Source organism: Polyodon spathula, chromosome 5 (genome assembly GCF_017654505.1).
Source record: "Polyodon spathula isolate WHYD16114869_AA chromosome 5, ASM1765450v1, whole genome shotgun sequence".
Lineage (NCBI taxonomy): Eukaryota > Metazoa > Chordata > Actinopteri > Acipenseriformes > Polyodontidae > Polyodon > Polyodon spathula.
In genome coordinates this window covers 31,864,093-31,884,105 of record NC_054538.1, presented here as the reverse complement: position 1 = coordinate 31,884,105, position 20,013 = coordinate 31,864,093, and the positions used below count along the sequence as shown (strand labels likewise).

The 20,013-nt window shown below is 39.3% G+C and overlaps 1 protein-coding gene across 1 annotated transcript in view; it reads left to right on the top strand.

Moving 5' to 3' along the window:
* Positions 1-20,013, top strand: part of LOC121316402 (nesprin-1-like) — a 161,502-nt gene that overhangs the window by 101,442 nt on the left and 40,047 nt on the right. Inside the window, exons 94-115 of the mRNA XM_041251476.1 lie at positions 870-1,043; positions 2,920-3,111; positions 4,204-4,335; positions 4,759-4,859; positions 5,891-6,035; positions 8,090-8,221; positions 8,331-8,486; positions 8,643-8,852; positions 9,473-9,574; positions 9,883-10,002; positions 10,439-10,639; positions 11,669-11,842; positions 12,169-12,300; positions 12,657-12,853; positions 13,216-13,348; positions 14,350-14,532; positions 15,090-15,239; positions 15,331-15,507; positions 15,784-15,939; positions 16,240-16,395; positions 16,636-16,806; positions 19,212-19,345. Coding sequence (XP_041107410.1) covers positions 870-1,043; positions 2,920-3,111; positions 4,204-4,335; positions 4,759-4,859; positions 5,891-6,035; positions 8,090-8,221; positions 8,331-8,486; positions 8,643-8,852; positions 9,473-9,574; positions 9,883-10,002; positions 10,439-10,639; positions 11,669-11,842; positions 12,169-12,300; positions 12,657-12,853; positions 13,216-13,348; positions 14,350-14,532; positions 15,090-15,239; positions 15,331-15,507; positions 15,784-15,939; positions 16,240-16,395; positions 16,636-16,806; positions 19,212-19,345 — 3,428 coding nt within the window. The remainder of the gene's footprint in view (positions 1-869; positions 1,044-2,919; positions 3,112-4,203; positions 4,336-4,758; positions 4,860-5,890; positions 6,036-8,089; positions 8,222-8,330; positions 8,487-8,642; positions 8,853-9,472; positions 9,575-9,882; positions 10,003-10,438; positions 10,640-11,668; positions 11,843-12,168; positions 12,301-12,656; positions 12,854-13,215; positions 13,349-14,349; positions 14,533-15,089; positions 15,240-15,330; positions 15,508-15,783; positions 15,940-16,239; positions 16,396-16,635; positions 16,807-19,211; positions 19,346-20,013) is intronic.

Sequence of the window (20,013 nt, the reverse complement as noted above, 5' to 3'; positions counted from 1 at the left end):
TGAGCGAGCCAACTTGCCCCCTCCAGAAAAGCTCACTGCCCATTCCACCAGGGGCATGGCAATGTTGTGGGCTTTATTCCAGTGTGCATCTGTCGGACATTTGCAATGCAGCAGTGTGGGCTACTTCCCATACCTTTACTAGGTTCTATAGACTGAATGTCATGGATTCTCAAAACTCTAGTGTTAAGGGTGGTTTTTCAGTCAGCCCTTACAACACAGGCATAGAGTTGAGTTTCTCCCTCAGTATTTTAGCCCTAGTTACTTGTTACTGGGGTTCTGTATGGTAATGCACAAGGCAGCCTCTTGGCTTAGCCTTGTAGCATTCCAGTCGTGCAGCAATCTTGCCCTTGCGAAGGCTTGGGTATACTGACCCATTCGATAATGGTTACATTTCGTACTTGAAAGGGAACGTTAGGTTATTATCATAACCCTGGTTCCCTGAAATAGAAATGAAACCATTAACCTTCAAGGTCACTGTGTCCATGATTGCAGCAGGCTTGAAGGAAAAATAACACTGAGATCTGTATGCGCAGTCCTTTATGTCCTCGGGGGCAGGCACAGACTAGGCTAAGCAGCTCTGTTAGATCTTATTCAGGTTTCGTGTATTTAGGAAGCAAACACCCATTCAGTAAACATTTCTATTTCAGGGAACCAGGGTTATGATAATTACCTAACGTTTTCTTCTGCAGTTGTGCCTTTTTAACTAGCTACCATTTGGATAGAGCATATATAGTGATTGCTTGTAACCTGCCTTTTCTTCAGTGACGGCTGCATGTTTTTAAGTTTCCCCCTGACGTACGCACCTGTAGTGTAGTGTACCCTCTTTAATTTGTGTAAGGCCGCACTGACTGTATGTACTGCACCTGCAGGAGAAGCTGAACGACCAGCTGGAGGAGCAGCGTCAAGAGCAGGCACTGCAGAGGTACCATAGCGAGGCTGACGATCTTGACCGCTGGCTCGTCAGCACCAAGGCCACTCTAAAGACAGTACTGCAGCCTGCTGAGGAGCACATGCACATGGAGGAGCAGCTCAACGACTGCCAGGTACTGCAGCTCTACCAAGGAGCCTTCATACAGCACAATGTGGAGGTGGAATGCAGAACAAATTGACAGAGCTCAGCTGTATGCTGCAGAACATTCTAAATAAGAAAGGGGTGAAAATAAATACTCCCACTCTTTATATTAATCATCCCCAGGGGTGATTTATTGATCTCCTTATTAATTGTATTAAAAAGGTAAAGACTACATACCAGTTTTGTACACCATTTACTGTGTAGTCGGGCTATAGAGAGATTTTCACCAATACAATAAGTAGAACTAGATTATCATGGTTATTTTTGGTTTTATTAAAAATGTACTGTACTGATTCTCATTAAATTTGAAAGTATTATCTTATAAAGATATAGCTAATTGCCCAGATCCACCAAACTGTTCATTTGTCTTTGTAGATAGTTTTAACATTATTTTGAAACAAACTAAATGAGACACATCCCTTATTAAATATAATTTATTGACTTTCCAAAAACACTCAATCATAGATGTGCAGGTGCAGGTGATCAAAGAACAGACAGACAATTGTAATACAGGTGCAAAGGTTTGTTTTTGTTTATTTTACGTCCAAAGTAAATAATAATTCTGGTAAGTAATACAGCGGCGTGTATTACTTACGTTATAATGCCCTGGTTGGTCCCGAAATAATAGTCCTGTTATTAAATCCAAGACACACACACACTAGTCCCTTTAGTGTGTCAATTAGTGATTGTGGTACAGATACAATTTACTGTGATACGAGTAAAGTGCTGTTCCGTGGTTTGTGCTGGCCTCTGGCGACCTCTAGTGATACAAGGAACAAATAGGCAGAACAAAACAAAACATTGATGCATTTCTTTAAAGTGATTTGCAATTTTTATAAATGAAAGTTATTTAATAATTATATTTAATAATTAGTTTAAAAATGTTTTTTGTTCCACGGGAAAGAGGTTTCCTTTATTTTCTCCCTTTTCCTTGATTTTCCCCTGGTGTCTGACACATTCATTCACACAGTCAAGCTTTGTACACTACAAAGTAGTTGCCAAGGAAAATTAAACTTCTTTGTGAGCAGATTAGCTGTGTAGGACACAAGGGGTAGATCTGTAGAATCGTGTGTTTCTGTTCATTCTGTGCATCATGGTTTGCAGATGACAACACATGGTGCGTCATCATATAATCAAACGTATTGGCTGTTCTAAACAAGCCATACAGTAGCTTGGCTCTTAAGCTCCTGTGCCTTCTTAAGAAGATTATGTACATGTCTTAATTTGTCTGAGGGCTATTCACCAGCAATCTGGGTCGTTGGAAGTTACAGCATTAGCAGATCGATAGTCTGTAGGTTCCGAGTTGGGGAAGGAGGAGAAAGGGAAACCTCATAGCACATACAATGAGAAGGCAGGCTTAGAAACAGGAAAGCAGCAGCATTACTAGCGAGCCTATGAGTGATCTATTCAGAGGCATTGTCTGAGGACGTCATGGACCAGCCCTGAAAGAAAGAAGCATTGTGGTCAGGAATCCTCTGAGCAACAGTTGGCCCTGAAATACAACAGCGGCTGATAGACTAACTTAAACTAACGTTTTAATCTATTTTTTCTTTTTTTTTTTTTTTTTTATTTGCTGTTCCAGTTTAGGAAACTTTTTATCATTTTTTTTCTTAGTGGGGGAAACTAAACATTGTACAATACTAGAGCTTTAATGGTGTAGGAGACAGTGTACACAACCCTATGATGGGAAGACCTTGATGCTTTGTGAATGTGGCAGGGGGCGAGGTAGGCCCCAGGCCCCCTTGCCGTTCAAGCTGCCTCAAGCGGTGTGTATAACAGCCAGTGGCAGGAGCAGAAGCAGCAGCAACAGCATGTTTGAGTTTGCCTCTCTGTTCCTGCTGCTACAGAACATGCTGCTGGAGATTGAGCTGAAGGTGGTGTCCCTGTCAGAACTCTCGGTGCACAGTGAGACCCTGCTGATGGAGGGGAAGGTGCACACCCATGAGGAGGCCGAGCAGCTCACACAGAAGCTCCGCACACTCAAGGACAGCCTGCTGGAACTGCAGAGAATGTTGCAGGACAAGCAGATCAACATCCAAGTAAGCTTGCCCCCACCCCCCCCCTTTTTTTTTTATTCACTGCTCATTCAGTGGCCTCTATGCCAACTCCTAAACAGAAGATTAATTAGTATGAGCCTTAGATATTCGTTCACTCTGAGCTGCTTTGAAATTAGTTCTATATTGAATAACTATGATATGCTGTAGTACTGTTGAAGAGCCTATTGCCAATCCAGTTTGGATTTTTTGTAAGTCTATCTTTTTTTTTTTTTTGTCTGCATGTGTTCTTAAGTTATAAAAAGGCTTTTTTGTTTATTATTAACTAAATAATGTTTGAAACTGCTAGACTTTAACAACAGTGTACTTTATAACAATGTAATGCATGCCAAATGTATTTAATTTATCATAAAAGAAAAAAAAAAAATTAATGCAAGTTTAATACTCCCTAACTGTCCACCAGATACACCCTTGTAGCTACCTCTTGGTACTATCCGTGTCTTTCTAGAAGGTTGCTGTGCAAATCAGTATTTATGATTGAACACAAAGACCATCCAGAGGTGATCGCACTGAGGCACAGTACCTTTGATACACTGCTGGAATATATTGATATATTTGGGATAAGAATATTTTAAAACAACGGCCATTACGGATAGTATGAACTATTTCACATATAATAGTAATATCTTCTAGGTTAGGTTTTCTTTGTAGCATTTTAACCAACAACATGATTCAAAGCTAATCTGTCATTTTAATGGCAGTTATCAATCCCTGCTGTCTTCTGCTGTATTTTAGGTTATAAACTAGGGCCTTTAGGGCCCTGTTCACAAAACACTAAGGACTGTTTTTGAAAAGTAGTATAAACATTCTCTTGGAGAGAACAGTGCTTTAGAAAATAATCACGTTTGCAGTGATTTTTTCTTAATGAAAATGGGCATAACAGACTGGCCTTAACATTACAGTAGTGTGCAGTTTTAGTCACATACATTTTGAGCATGATTCTGTTTTCTCTAAAAATCAGTTTTTATTCCACTCATCAGAGTACCTGGACAAATTGAGAGGCATACTGTATGTTTTTGCCTCTCTGTGTCAGGCAGAATGAAGCTTTTCCCTAACACCACTTTGCTATGCCAGCAGGGCACTCTGCAGGAGAAGGAGGACAGCGAGCTGGGCTCTGCCCTCTCTCCGAGCCCCAGCATCCAGGAATGGCTGGCCCAGGCCAAGACAACAAGGTCCAAGCAGCATCAGGAACTCTTGCAGAGGCAGAAGGTATAGGGGACACAGCTTTATACAGAGTGAGCTGCAGATCAATAAGTCAATGAGTACAGTGGCATATCAGTGCTTTAGAAATACTGTAGGGCCCAGTGTATGGAGGAGGTACTACAGTTTGCAAATACTGGGTCCTTCAAAGGGCAGATGTCTATGCTTCTGTTTTTGTAAGGTCTTGGTGGAAAAGTCAATAGTCAATTAGAGAGCTCATTCAGAACTTAAAATGCTCACTCTTAAGACATACAGTATAACCCCATTGACTGACTATCTGTGCATCACACATCAAAAATGATCTGAATTCATTCCTCTAGACTCAGCTCTGATTTGTTTAAATGAATCCCTAAATATTTTGAAAACATGTTTTTTGTGGCAGTAAAATGTCTTGCATTGCACCTGCATCTTTGTGCTTATTCTTTGCTGTAGGAGCTGGAGGAGCAGCTAGCAGAGCAGAAGAAGCTTCTGCAGTCAGTAGCAAGCCGTGGAGAAGAGCTTCTGACCCAACAGACTGCTATGAATGGTGTCAGGTAAACAGAGCCAAATGCAAATGACTGTACTTATATATGAAGGTCTACCTTAATGGAAGATCATAGCAATACTGTTTATGCCAGTGACATACAAATCTGACAGGAACATTAACCCTTTGCAGTCCATTTATTCAGCGCTTGTCAGACACATCAGGTCCAATTTATTTTCACACGCACTGTTTATTTTACACGCGCTGTTTAAAATATTTTTTTTCAGAGTAAAACAGGCTTAAAAGGCATTGAATCGCAAAAGGACACTCAGTACTGTATCTTCAGCCAAGCCCCACCCCTTGTTTGCTGTATTTTTCACATACCTCTTTGTAGATGTGCATACTGATAAATCCTCTCCTGACCACTCGTTTTATCACCAAACTCCTCAATAATGTGATCCAAGTCATTATTTTATTACTATAACATCTCAAAAAGCTCTGAAAATGTCTGTGATATTCTTTGAGCGCTGGATGCAGAAGCAGCTACCTCCTTTGTTTATGTCCATTTATCTCTGTAATGCATGGGCCGTGAGATACGCCCTTTTTTTTTTTGGCTTCATTGAAAGGTTTTCTCAGCTTTTTCCAGAGAAAAAACGACTAGAGACTTGTGCTTTGTCTTTTTGATATCGGACTGAAAAGGGAAAATTGTAATGTCGGGCTTGGTCCGATATTGGACTGCAAAGGGTTAAAGTAGTGTGTTAGCTGTAGGATACAGGATGGAATTCAGTTCACAGTATTTCTCATAATTTCACTGGTACAGGACGCAAGAATTCTCACAGGCAGTAGCAAATTATTTGAGGGTATAATTGGATTCGATTTCATCACAGGAAGTTTAACGTAGGTTTGGGAGGAAGGACTGCCCCCTACACATTGGCTTCTCAGATCAATATAAATAGTTGTTACTGACCCTACGTTTGATTCATTTGCATCCCTCCACCTCCACCAGCTACACACTTGTAGCTAACTCTTGGTACTGTCTGTGTGGACAAGGTTGCCCTGTTGTTGATGGAATTTTTTTGTGTTTTTATTTTCTCTTCACAGTGAAAAACCTGATTCAGTGCCACGGGAAGGAGAAAAGCTAGCAGCACAGGAGCAGATGAGACAAAAATGGGAAAGTCTAAACAAAGAGTTAATCACTAAACAGCAGCTTCTGCAGAACACACTACAACAAGACCACAGTCAACTGGTACTTTAACATTGTTTTACAATGCCCTTTTTAAGGAATGATGCTTACTTGACAAATGTGTTTTCTGCATTACTGTTTTCTTAACACTGAAGTTTTAAAATTAACCAAACTAAGCTGGTAAATCAAATTCTGTTCTAACATTATTGTTTTACTATTTATGAACATAAAAGGTTAACATGCATAAACAGTGAGTTAAGTTTAGCCACACTACAGCTGTGTTGTGAATCCTGTTGCCGTTCTAGATTGTAAATGTAATTTTGCAATTTCTGCTGCATATCATCAAGCAGTGTTTTTTAAGTTTAGTGGTTGTCAGACTATGATTGCATTGTAGTTGTGCCAGTTTACTACTCTGTTGCTGCACTTTAAGTGCATTTGAGTAAAAACTGATTAGTCATCTTTGTAGCGAGGTGACCAGAACTGAACACAATATTCTAGATGGGGGCCTTACTAATGCATTGTAAAGTTTTAACATTACTTCCCTTGATTTTAATTCAACACTTCTCACTATATATCCAAGCATTTTGTTGGCCTTTTTCATAGATTCCTTCTTCCATTTCAGTATCTGCCATATGTATGGGTCTACTTAAATCACAGTAAATTTACGTATTTTTCACAGGTAAGTTGCAGAATAAAATTAAGATTTTGCAGATATTTCGCAGACCTGTTAAAAATTTAAATAAACCTAAGTAGACAGTATTTCAGAACAACTATAAAGCCTAAAAATAGTGGTACTTGCTTCCTTACTAAAACAGAGTGCTGTCATCTGTTAAAGGCAAGCCTGCAACATCCCCCCCGCAGACTGGACGTTCTGCATCCATTGAATTGGTATGAAGTGTAAGGCAAAGCTTTGCCAAGTTATACAGATGTGGAAATCGATTAGGAACCGCCCCAAAACTTGGTTACCCAAGGGCATCTGGCATACTTTAATAAAGGCAATGTATGCAGCCCGTTCATTGTCATGTTACTTGTCCAATCGAATAATTTATTTTATTAGTGCCGAGTTAAAACAAAGAAAAACGTAGTTATTCGGATCTAAAATTCCAACTGCGAAAAAGTAAGCAGCAGGTTGAAGCGAGGTGGCTGTGCTAGATCGTTTTAGTACTGATTTAACTTGCAGACAGGAATACTTTTTGTCTGCGCTGACTTTCCAGTTTGGTTTCTGAAAGCTGTTTATTTTACGTTCTGTTCAGCAGCCTCTGTAGTAGCCTTTTGTTTAATGTGTGATTCTGTAGCTAAATAGCGATCGATCGTATTTACCCCCTACTGCACAGTACAGGTCACAGAAAAGCAGTAAAGACATGCTGATAGGCTGATTAAAACTTCTTTGTCATTTGAATACTAAACAACAATGTTAACTGCTTTGGAGATTTTTTTTTTTTTTTTTTTGGTATTTTTTTGTAAATGTTATTTGTGGACGTTTTTTTTTTTGTTTGTTTTTTTTTGCTTAAGTGCAATGCACACAGGACGGCGAAGGAATAAAAAAGGGCTTTCTACAGAAGGAAGATAAATAGTTTGCAATGCACACAGGTACGGCGAAGGAATAAAAAAGGGCTTTCTACAGAAGGAAGATAAATAGTTTGCGTGCCTTTGTGCAGCGGTTCATTTAAACAAGGGTTTGTTTGTTTTTTTCTCGATCTCTGTACTTTTCTGGTATGCATTGGCCGTTAAAAGAGGTGAATTTCGAATCTTGACTAGATAAATTTGAATGACCTTTGCTGCTGCATCCACGCCATCCTCGATTTAGGTAGACTGCAAATAACAAGTACTGGTCATTAATGTAGATTATAATGATCCCTGTGGTACATTTCCATATTATCAGTTTTTGGTGTATCTGTGCCAAAAAGGTTTTTAAGCAAAGTTCCTGCTCCTTTAGGTGGAGCATTTATAATGGTAAATTTCCGTTTCACCACAAGGTTGTTCCCTAAACTGAAGTGTTCTGTTAGGAGGTGTTCCTATATGCGGAGAATACTGTTTAATGTTTTATAAATAGACCACGACTTTGTTTAGAAATACTACTTATAACACGTGTGTTTTAAACATGTCTCTTTGAACAGGTATATAACAGACCCAGCAGAGTCTCTTCCACTGTACCACTGTTCAAAGGAGAGCCTCCACTTCAGGATAAATCATCTGTTAGGACTTTATTCAGTGGTTTCAACCAGGCCTTTGAAGACGTTTCCTCTCAGGTATGGTGACATTTTATTTTCCTTTATATTTATTGATTGGCTTATTCATTGTAGTTTCATTAGTGCATGTTTGGCTGAGATGTGTTTGTGTGTATTGATCTGCCCCCAGCCTGGAGGTGTGGAGAAGAAAGGCCTTGACTTGGAGCAGAGGCTGTATAGTGCTGTCTGTGCCTCGTCCAGCTGGCTGGATGGGGTTGAAAACAGCCTGTTTTCTGACCCTGTGCTCCTTGCCGAAGATGCAGAAACCCAACTCTGTAACCAAGAAGTACGTGAAACTTGTATTTATTTATGTGTCACTGTAGATTTTTGAGTATTAATGCTTTTTTTGTGGGTAATTTAGCCAAGACAGCTGATAGATGCATAAACCGGGTAAAAAATGCCTGTTCTGAACAGTGTGTTTGGTGTATTTTTCTGGCAGCAGGTTCTTAGTAAGGATATTAGAGAGGTGACAGAAGATGTGGACAAGAACAGAGATCTGTTCCTCCAAGCAGCTCCGCAATGCGGTGAGAACCAGGATGTGATTGAGGGGACCCTGTGCTGTCTGCAGGAGCGGCTTGGTAAGCTTGACTCGGTGGTGAGCCAGCGCTGTGAGCACATGAAGACCAGGCTCCAGGAACTCGCACAGTTTCAGGCAAGGCAGCCTTCTTGTTACCTTATCAGGAAACGTGGGGCACTCTTTAAGGAATGTTTTATGAGTGTTTGTCGGCACTGCCTTAAATTAAAAACTGCCATTGGATATTAATAAACTAAAACCATTTTTTAATGAACTATAAGCTTGAGTGAATAAATCTAAATGGGATTTAATAAAACATTCCTTTAAAAAACATTCCTTACAACTGTCCTTAAAGTTTTGTGAATAGTGGCCACACGCTGCTTTGGTTGCCCACTGTATATAATGTTATACAGTTGTCAGGCATCATAGAAAAAAGATACAATGTATTTTGGAGTTACAATATGATTGTGTTTGCTAAAGTATGTGTTTTCTGTACACTGAGCAAAACAAATAACTTGCACTATTTTTTCATACAAATCTGTAAACAATATATTTTTATTGAAAATGTATTAGAAAGTCAGATTGCAGGAAAATTCCCAAGTTTTACACTTATTGTTAATCAGCTGACTTATGCCACATTCACTCAGTTATTTAGTTAATGTAATTGTTCTGTGATAACCGTATGTGCTGAAGGATCTTGCAGTAATAATACCTTGAGTTTGTGCAACTAAATTGTCATTTCTTTTATTCTGATGCAGGCTGAACTGAAGATGCTGTTTACTGCCCTGGCTGAGAGTAAATACCTAATTCTCCTCAAACTGGCCGAGGCAATGGAATTACCTTCTGCAAAGCAAATGGAGGTAAAAAAAAAAGAAAAGAAAAAGGATATTCATTCCTATGCCATAGTTTATACTTGTTTCGTTGCATTAAATGTAATGATCTCTGTTGTTTTGTGTTCATGCATGTGTGTTCAGTTCCAATAAAAGGTTGCATTTTTTATGTTTAGCTATTTAACTAACCTTACATTAAATGCCATTTGTAGTTTGCTTGTTTTTTTCCCCCATCAATATACATTTTACTTTCCCTGCCTTTTCATCTGCAACTCAACTCATGTTCACAAACCAGATAGCTTTTTGGGGGGGGGTAAACAGTCACCTTTGCTTTACAGGCAATTCTAGAGTCAGAAGAGAGCCTGAAAGAATTTGAACAAAGAATCAACAAGTTGAAAACCCAAGGACAAGAGCTGCAACCAGACCAGCCTGTTGTTCAAGAACTCCTGGAACTTCAGGTAGCTACCGTGTTCTAGCAAGGAAAGGCGCTGCTTCTATTGTTGTGTGGTTAGAATTTCCACGAGGGATGCTTGAAGAAATTGCAATATAATGGTACAATGGCTGAAAAATGTCCTCCTAAACAATAATGTATATTCACTTCTGGTGGTATTTTAACACAGCACTGTGATAGATTTTAAGTAAAATATATTTGAAGTGTATAATTTATGTTACCTTGATACGTCTCTTAAACTTTCATGTAGTAATTATAATTGAGCTGTGGTTTCTTGCTTTGCACTATACAGTACACAGTGCCACCCAAAGGGAAATTGCATTATGACAAGGGACTTTAAAAGAAATGTAAACCTGTTAAAACCCAACAGGTTAAAGGGCAGCAGCAAAATATGTGAATAGCGTTTGATTGTAACCATTATGTGTGTGTTGTGTTGGGTACAGGACACCTATGAAGAGCTGGTGTTGACAGTCGGCTCACGCTGCAGTGGGCTGAACCAGAGTTTGGCTCTGAAAGGCCAGTATGAGCGAGCCCTGCAGGACCTGGCCGACCTGGTAGACACCGCACAGGACAAGATGGCTGCTGACCAAAAAATAACAGCAAACTCCAAAGAGGAAGTGCAGAACCGTCTGGACAAGCACAAGGTAGTTCATGCCCTGTTTTAAACAGACAATTGTAAATACTGAGGTAAAACTATAGGAAAATAGGGGGCTCCAGAGTGGCGCATCCAGTAAAGCCGCTCTGCGTGAGTGCAGGATGCGCCCTGTAGCCTGGACGTTGCCGGTTCGTCTTGGCTATTTTACAGCCGACCAAGGACGGGAGTTCCCAGGAGGCAGCGCTCAATTGGCTGAGCGTCTCTGGGTGGGGGGTATGGGCTTAGGTCGGCAAGGGTGTCCTCAGCGCGACCCCTGTAGTCCGGCCGGGCGCCTGCAGGCTTGCCTGTTAGCTGCCCGGGAGCAGCCTTGTCCTCCGACGCTCTAGCTTCTGGGTGGCTGGATAGTGAATCCGCAGTGTGTAAAGCAGCAGTCAGCTGACGGCACACGCTTCGGAGGACAGTGTGTGTTCGTCTTCGCTCTCCCGAGTCAGCACAGGGGTGGTAGCGGTGAGCTGAGTCTAAATAATAATTGGGCATTCAAATTGGGAGAAAATAACCAAAAAAAATTGGCAACAACTAAATTTAAAAAAAAAAAAAAAGAAAACTAGGAAAATAGGTCAAATAAAAAAAATGTATTTCAAGCCTGGTTTGTCTTTACACTAAATTGTAATTTGCAAAGGAAAGTTCAACATTATTACAAGACTAGTAACAGTCAGCTGAGAAGGTTCAACCGTAACTAAGGAGTCAACCGTATCTCTAAGGTATCTGTTACTAGTTTTGTAACATTAGCAGTTTGCTTTTTCATTCACAAACAAATGGTGCAAAGTGCATTGTGGAGTAAAGACCTTGATAAATTAGACCCTTTGTCTTACACCAATGAAGACATTAGCCAAAACTAAGGCTAAACACAATAAAGGGTAGCTAACTGTAGATGACCTGAAGAGATGGATAGTGCTTTATATGTTTTTAGATGTATTTATGTAACAGTTAATGGTTTTCATGTGCTGTAGATATGCTATACTTACTGTACATGCACAAACATATAGGTACACATTTCTCCACTTGTGATTTTCCTCAGGAATTTTTCCAGGGGTTGGAATCCCACATGATCCTGACCAAAACATTCTTCCGAAAAATCTGCAGTTTAGCATTACCAAGACAGTGTCAGTCCCATGACGAGATAATGGCACAGGTAGCGGCAGTGCTGAAGCAGGCACACAAAAGAGGTGTGGAGCTGGAGTACGTTATGGAGGTAAGTTTTTCCATGGGGATCCGTGTCCAAGCCCAAGTCTAGAATCCAGCAAGAACAAACAAACAACTTATGATAGCTGCAAAATAAAAAAAAAAAAAATAAGATAACAAATTAATAAATTAAGCATTTGAAACTGAAACTCAGTAACTGCTCAGTAACTATTATGTAGTATGATGTAAGTGGCTAAGAAAATGTAGATATGTAGTTTATATACTTTATAAATGAGTACTTCCAAGCTGTTGTTAGGAGTGTCAACTAAGTAAGCCTACCAAATAGGAAGCCTAATCAAGCAGTTTCAAAATAGCCCTCTGCTGCTCCTTTTATAGACATGGACCCGTCTGGAAGAAGACTATCAATGCCTGTACAGACAACTGGAGTCGGTGGAGAGCAGCCTCCCCAGTGTGGGGCTGGTGGAAGAGACCGAGGAAAGGCTCACAGAAAGAATTGCACTTTATCAGGTATGTCTGTGTAGATTAACTGGTGAATCTTAGCCATGACCTAAAGAGACTCAGCCAGTATGACCAGCCAGCTTTGTGTAAGGTTTTCACTGAGCCCTTATCACAGCTCTCAAACCAACTAACTGGCTGTGCCTATCAGTTATGCGCCTGTTGTACCCTACTAAACAAAACAGTTACATAACCAACCTAATTACCCTATGGAAGACACTTCACTGTTAATCAGTTGGAAGCAAAAATTCTAATATATGTTTGAAATTAGTTTACCACTGAAATAAGGTGCTTTAAATATGCATTATGGGTATACCCCAACCTACTATGGCGCTATTGGTGAACCCTGTTTTTTGTTCTGTTAACAGCGACTGCAGGCAAGCTTGACAGAACACCAGCACCAGCTGTACCAGGTGCTGGATGACGGGAAGAGGCTCCTGATGTCTGTCTGCTGTTCAGATCTGGAAAACCAGCTGACTCAGCTGGGAGAGCATTGGCTCAACAACACCACCAGAGTCAACAAGGAGCTCCAAAGGCTGGACGCCATACTGGAACACTGGACAAGGTCCGAGTCCATATTATTTTAGTCAGTAATTGCTGATTCTGGGTGGCAAATGATAGTAACTGCACTGTTAATAAATAGTGGTAGACTATCTGAATATTCTGCATCCCAGTCCTGACTGCACTTATCCTCACATACTTTTGCTCTGACTGGCAGACAGCCTATTATTTGATTATTTATAAATTGCTGATGTTCAACAGAGTTAAGCCCTGCAAGGATGTGGTCCTCACCAGCAGTGTAACTATATTTTGAAAGAAGGACATAACGTAAAATGCTTCTGTGTCCCTGCAATAGTACAAATATGAAGAGAAAGCAGATTTTGTTGATATACCTTAGGGTTAAAGTTTGTAGTCTGTACTGCACAGGTACCAAAGTGAATCTGCTGAGCTGGATCAGTGGCTCCAATCTGCACTGGATCGCCTGGAGTTCTGGACCACACAGTCAGTGACTGTTCCACAAGAGCTGGAGACCATCAGGGACCATCTCAATGCATTCCTGGTGAGTGGGTTTCAACATAGTGCATACAATTAGGTATATATTTAACCCAGCTCTAGGGTGTGGTAACTTTATTATTTATTATAATGAGTCAGACAATTCTACTTTGATAGAATGTTCGAATTAAACGGTTTATTGACTAATAAAAGACTATATTCAATACATGACAATACAGATTATTCAAGATACAGAAACATCACAATTATTGTAACACTTTTACTCTAGATAAAATAATTGTAGTCACCTAGCTTAGTTAGAATAGTAATTATGTCATATTAACCCTCTTAACTGTGACCGCTCTTATAGACAGGCTATTAAGGAGTTCCTTTGGTTCCAAACCCGAGAAAACTCATGGTGCCTTACTCTTATATAGCACAATTCATTTGGCTCTGAACACACACAACCTAAATTCCCTAAAGAATATATGTTGTGTTTCACATCTGTTTCAAATTATGCATGAAACAGTCCTTTCCTTAGAATAAACCTATACAATATGTATTCCCTTTGCTCCACTCCGTATTGGACTCCTCTGAGCCCCTGCAATAGAAAACACTCAAATCAATTTTCTCCAATCTACCAGTATACCTTGTAGACTCATTCCTACACCCACACACTCACGTACATTACATGTTCATCCTGACATTACACAGCTCGTTAAATTGGTGCTTAGAGTGTCATGCCTGGTTTGGTTTGCATCAACATGTCACCCCTTTGTGACGTTTAGTGCAGTGCTCAACCTGTAGGATTATTAGAGATTATTGTAATTTCAGTGTATTTAGCCAGTTGTGTTAAGTTATCCAAGATTGATTTGTGTCTCAATAACTATTAATCATTACATGTCTATGATGCTTTTCATGCAGCTTAAGAGTTATCTCAGTTATTCTGATGGTATATGGAGGCTGCCTGTTTTTACAGCCATGCCGAGTATGTATGTTACTCCCATTGATTGTTATTATTATATTTTGTAGTAGTACTTCAGTTATGTCCCATTCTTCGTCTTGCAGGAATTTTCCAAAGAAGTGGACGCTAAGTCCTTTCTGAAGTCGTCGGTGCTGAGCACAGGCAACCAGCTGCTGCGTCTAAAGAAGGTGGACATGGCAGGGCTGCAGTCAGGACTGGCTCAGACCGACAATCAGTGGACTGAGCTGCAAACACGCATCCCGGTGTTGCTGGACAAACTACACCAGGTACAGAGATACATTACAGACACTGAGCCACACTCTGTACTAACACCGCCGGTGACACGCCTGTTAGGTTCTTTGATACATTTGACTGTCATGGGTAAAATGTGATTGCATTTTATTAGATTTACGGTAGCCACCTAGACCAAGAACATGCATGTAATCTTATTTAGTTTAAATCCCAACATGATTAAGTTTTAGCATCTATCCATTATGTATGTTTTCTGTTTCTGGTTCTGTCTTTTTACTGATTTTCCAAATATAGCTCATTAAACCTAATAGGCAAAAGCCTGCCCTTAGTCTTGCTACTCATAGGACAGAATACTTTAGATTAACTTGTTTCTGTGGTCCAGTTCAAAACAGTAGCATCAATTTATATTATAAATATATATATATATACCAATACCATTCACAGCTGGGGTGGCTAGTGGTGGGAATTCATTAAATGTACTGGTGCCTATACACTGATATTAACAGTGCAATCTAAGAGCACAGGCGAAAAAAAAAGTTTACACTATGTGCCCTATTGTTTAAATGGTTTTCTATTTTAATTGTTTTGGCAGCTCCAAATGGAGAAGCTGCCTTCTCGCCATGCTATCACAGAACTGATGAGTTGGATCACCCTGATGGAAAATACCATTGAAGATGATGAAGAGAGTATCAAAGGTGTAGTTGGATCACAGGCCATACGAGAATACCTGCAAAAATATACGGTACCTACATGAAGCATAGGACATCACAATGGATTGAATTGGTTGCGTTATAACTGTATATTAAATGGTGCTAATTGTTTTTCTTTTCTAGGGATTTAAGATTGATATGAACTGTAAACAGCTCACTGTGGATTTTGTGAATCAATCAGTCCTTCAGATCAGCAGCCAAGATGTGGAAAGCAAGCGGAGTGATAAAACAGATTTTGCAGAAAGACTTGGCGAAATGAATAAGCGATGGCAGATCTTACAGCGTCTGATAACTGAAAAGGTAATCTACAACATGGCTTTCCAGGACACTGTCCACTAGTCCGAATATAGAGTTCACTGTTTTAAACAAATCATGTGGACGGAGTGTCAAGCTCATCAAAGAGACATGTCTTTTATATACACTATGGTATTTTTTTGTTTTGTTTTGTAAAGTTGCCTGCTACGTGTTAAAAGTAAGAAGCTTGGGCAAGAGAATAGATCTTTAGCACTGTTTTTTCAAGTTGTTTATTCTCTGCTAATGCATGTCTGTCCCCTTTGTCCTCTTGGAATTGATCAGATTCAGGTGCTGGACGGCTTACTGGACTCTTGGCTGGATTACGAGAGCAGTGTGCAGAGCTTAAATACCTGGCTTAGTGTCCAAGAAGAGAGAATGAAAAAGCAGTATAGGATTGAAGACCTGTCTTCTGCTCAGAATGCCTTGAAGGATTGCCAGGTATGGGACTGCATACTTGTTACAAGTTTAAAAAAAAAATAAAAAATAAAAAAAGTCATCATACTCTACCCTAAGGAGCATATGTACAGTAGTGTATTTATGCCATAGTGATGACACATTTATGTGTTATGTAAGTTGACTTGCTAGTTTCTGATGTATTTGATCAAACATGTCTTATCATCTTATACAATATGTACAAATGTTTTAGCAGTCAATATCCAATTTGCGAAGGGTGCAACTGCAAAGTAAATCTAGGTAGTTCGAAAAGCACTTATTTGCTGATTTACCCCTCTTTGACAGGAACTGGAGGATGTGATTAGAGTGAAGGAAAGGGATTTTGAGAAAGTGGAGGAGCGTGGATGCTCTTTGATACAGAATAAGAAAGATGAAGCATGTGCTGTGGTCATGGAGACACTCCAAGGACTCAACCACAGCTGGGCTAATCTGGATCTCCTGGTATTATTGTTATTATCTCTGATATTTGCAATTTTAAATGGATAATTGTGTTTATTTAAACGCACAGTTGGGATTAAAAAACATAATGTACTAATTATTTTATTTAGTGCTTCTAATGGGTATAATAAAACATGTGAGGCGGCACACTCAGTCCAATTCTGATTACAGTACAAACTTCCCTATACATTTGATAGTATGAAATTAAGCCAGCAGTTTATCTCTTTTCAATTACCTTTTCAGATTGGGCAGCTGAAGATCAGTCTGAAGTCAGGGCTAGACCAGTGGAACGTGTACAAGAAAGCCTCAGAGGAGATCAATGGGTATCTGATGGAAGGGAGGTACTCCCTGTCTCGCTTCCGCCTGCTGACTGGCTCTCTAGAGGCAGTCAAAGTGCAGGTGGACAACCTTCAGGTACAGGCATGGCAACAGCCAGCAAATACAGCTTCATTGATAATGAAACACTAACTTGCAAAAAATCTTGAGAAATACCGATGGCTTTCTTTGTCAACTGATTACATATGCTGGCAACTAACTGTGTAACAGTAGTAGGGCCTAATATTTACTTTTGTCTCATATATATAGAATACCTCTGTTATTGTGAACTAAAAGTGTACAAATACTGTGAATGTGGTGTTTTTCTTTAACTTAATTTGAAATTTCAGGAACATAACAAACTACTGCCATGATACTGAGCACATGGAAAAGAAAGATCTTTGACTGGTGAAAGGGATGCCTTAATAGACATGTTCTACATTTTCAGATGTACCGCTATGGCCAAAAATGATGCATTTTGGCCATAGCTGTAGTCTGTGACACAGCACCTTGGAAATGAAACAACATTGTAACAGTACTGTAACGGCACTAAAACTGGAACTACAGTTCCAGTAAAGTAATGGACAGCATATCTTTAAATGGTAGTAATGAAGTAACATATGGTAATTGTGACAGGATAGCATCAGAATAGTCAGGAAAGCTACCAGGAAATTACAACAAAGACTATACAGTATAAAACAAAGAGACAACAGCACACAGGCCAAAATAAAAGATTGAACAAAACACAAATACTTGCTTTCAAAAGAATGCTTCTGTTTGTCCTATTCAAAACAATATGTCTTTATTTTTATATTTACAGTACATGTGCAAGGCTTCCACCCTGCCATAATAATTCATTTAAATCAGTGCAGTGCAGTAAATGTGACGGCATGTGCGAGAAAACTCTTGATTGCAAGAAACAGAGATGCACAGAAGTGTTTAAAAGGAGGTGTAAAAAATCAAGGAGGGTTTGAGTGAACTGTGGATCAAGTTTGTCATTGATGTAAAGTTTTGAAAGAACAGTACTATAAAGCCAAAAAAAAAACACAGAAGTGGGGCGAATCTATCAGTTTTTTTCCTCACTTCAGCCTTTTGAATGACAAACTGGGTATTCACCCTTTGTCTTCCCTGTCCAGGAGTAGAATGCAAAAGTGCACTCTGCGAGATGGTGCACCTCTTCAGTGCAGCAGTGTGCCTTTAGCACGTGCACGTCATGCAATGTAAGGGGAGACGATGGGGAAACGAAGTTTAACATTTTAAAACTAGAAGAAGAAACAAACACATATTGTACATTTTCCTCTTTGCAAACTTTTTCCACATCTGTACTTTTGCTATAGGTGTGTTTATTCACACAACTTTTTACTTGTATTACAACACTGATGATAAGTGTATAAAGAACTAGGTGTCATATTCACATGTTTTATGACGTGTAGTGCTGTATATAACTAGTAAGTAGCAAATAATTTAAAAAAAGAATGTGTTTAGTATGTAAGGGGTGCACTGTCTCACAGGATGCACTTTGCACCGATGTGGTGTGGACTTCAGGTTTGAAGAAGAAAGTTTACTGACGAGACTGTCAGTATGTCATCACATTATAATATATTAGCCATTGCATACATTTTACCTATTTATTTATTTATATCTAAAGTTCCCCTAACCAGTAGATATCGGGTTGCTGTATAGATACAGTATAAAATGCTCTTACAATTTGAGTACAAAAGTATATACAGAAAACAAATAGCAATACATACTAGATCTGCAAATAAACACTCTAACAGAAATTCAATCAAATGTTCTTTGAAAAAGCAACTATGCATGTGATGACAAATATATATATATATATATATATATATATATATATATATATATATATATATATATATACACACACACACACACACACACACACACACACACTGTATTTGCTTAATTTATTTATTTACTGTGGTTATTATTCTACTGTTGATTGGTTTACTGTAGTTTCTGTTGACGATGCAACTCGTCTTCAATCTGTCTCCTTATTATATTAATAAAGACATAAGTGTGTATGTCTGAGTGAACACATTGCACTGAATTAAGACCTACAAGCATCTACACAATCTCAAAATATCTGATTCTGTATCTGAAAAAACAAAAAACAAATATACTTCCATACCATCAGCTCTTTACAACAAACAACAAACTATTCTACTACAATCAGCACTGTTTTGGTTTGCAGTGGGAAGCAAGGTATGCATGCATTAATGGCATAAAAGGAATATTCTATTTACCATGTAAACGCAGAATATGAAATGAATAAGAGAATCCTGCCTGCATGTACACAGAGCATTCGAAATATTCTAGTATCCCAAATACTTTGTATTCTGAATACGTGTGCCATGTAAACATACTGATTGTACTTCAAAAGCAGTTATTTTTCAAGTCCCAACATATTATGTAGATGGACTAACATCTATCTGATCTGATATTGAAAAATGACGTGCATGTTGTCTTGAATACTGCAGAATCTTCAGGATGAGCTGGAAAAGAAGGAAAGCAGCCTAAAGAAGTTTGGCGCAGTGACCCACCAGCTGCTGAAGGAGTGTCACCTGTCTGTTTCAGACACTGTCAACAATGCACTGAAAGATGTGAACATGAGGTGAGCACAAAGCTGTCACAACTCTTGATTTCTAGTTAAGTGCAAACAAGCATTAATAGCATTTCAGAAGCTAGGAGCAGAGCATCACTTGGGTATATTTTGTAAATTGTGGGTATTTTTTGTATGCACTTGCAGGAAGACGTGTTGTTTTAATGCCAATGTATATCCTAGATTGTGACTAGAGTGGATAAATGAAATAGTTCAAAGCAGGAATTTTGGTATTATTACCCCTGAATAGGGTGAAACTTTATTTCAATAACAAAATAAAACAAAAAAGTGCAGGGTCAAGACGTGAGGATTAATCAAGACACAAAAGAAACAGGATCTGGTTGAGAGATGGGAACTCCACCACTCTGCAGCCTTTCCTTCGCTCCTCAGTTGTAAGTCCCGTCTGCAATAAGCCCAAAACAAATAATCATGTTCTTAAATCCTCCCCTTCACATCGATCTCTCTTTCCCATTCATAAATCCAAACACCACCCCCGAAGTACAACACTACAGTTCCCTTTACACCTATCCGCAAACGGCAGGTGTTTTTAATAAACATTTTACCTCAGTGACTGGGTTTTAGCGTACCTGCACTCTTGCCCCACACAAAGGTGGGTGTTCTGGAAAAAAATGTGACTTCTGTCACGGTCAAGTGATCTTTGCACAGGGATCCTTGGCTTG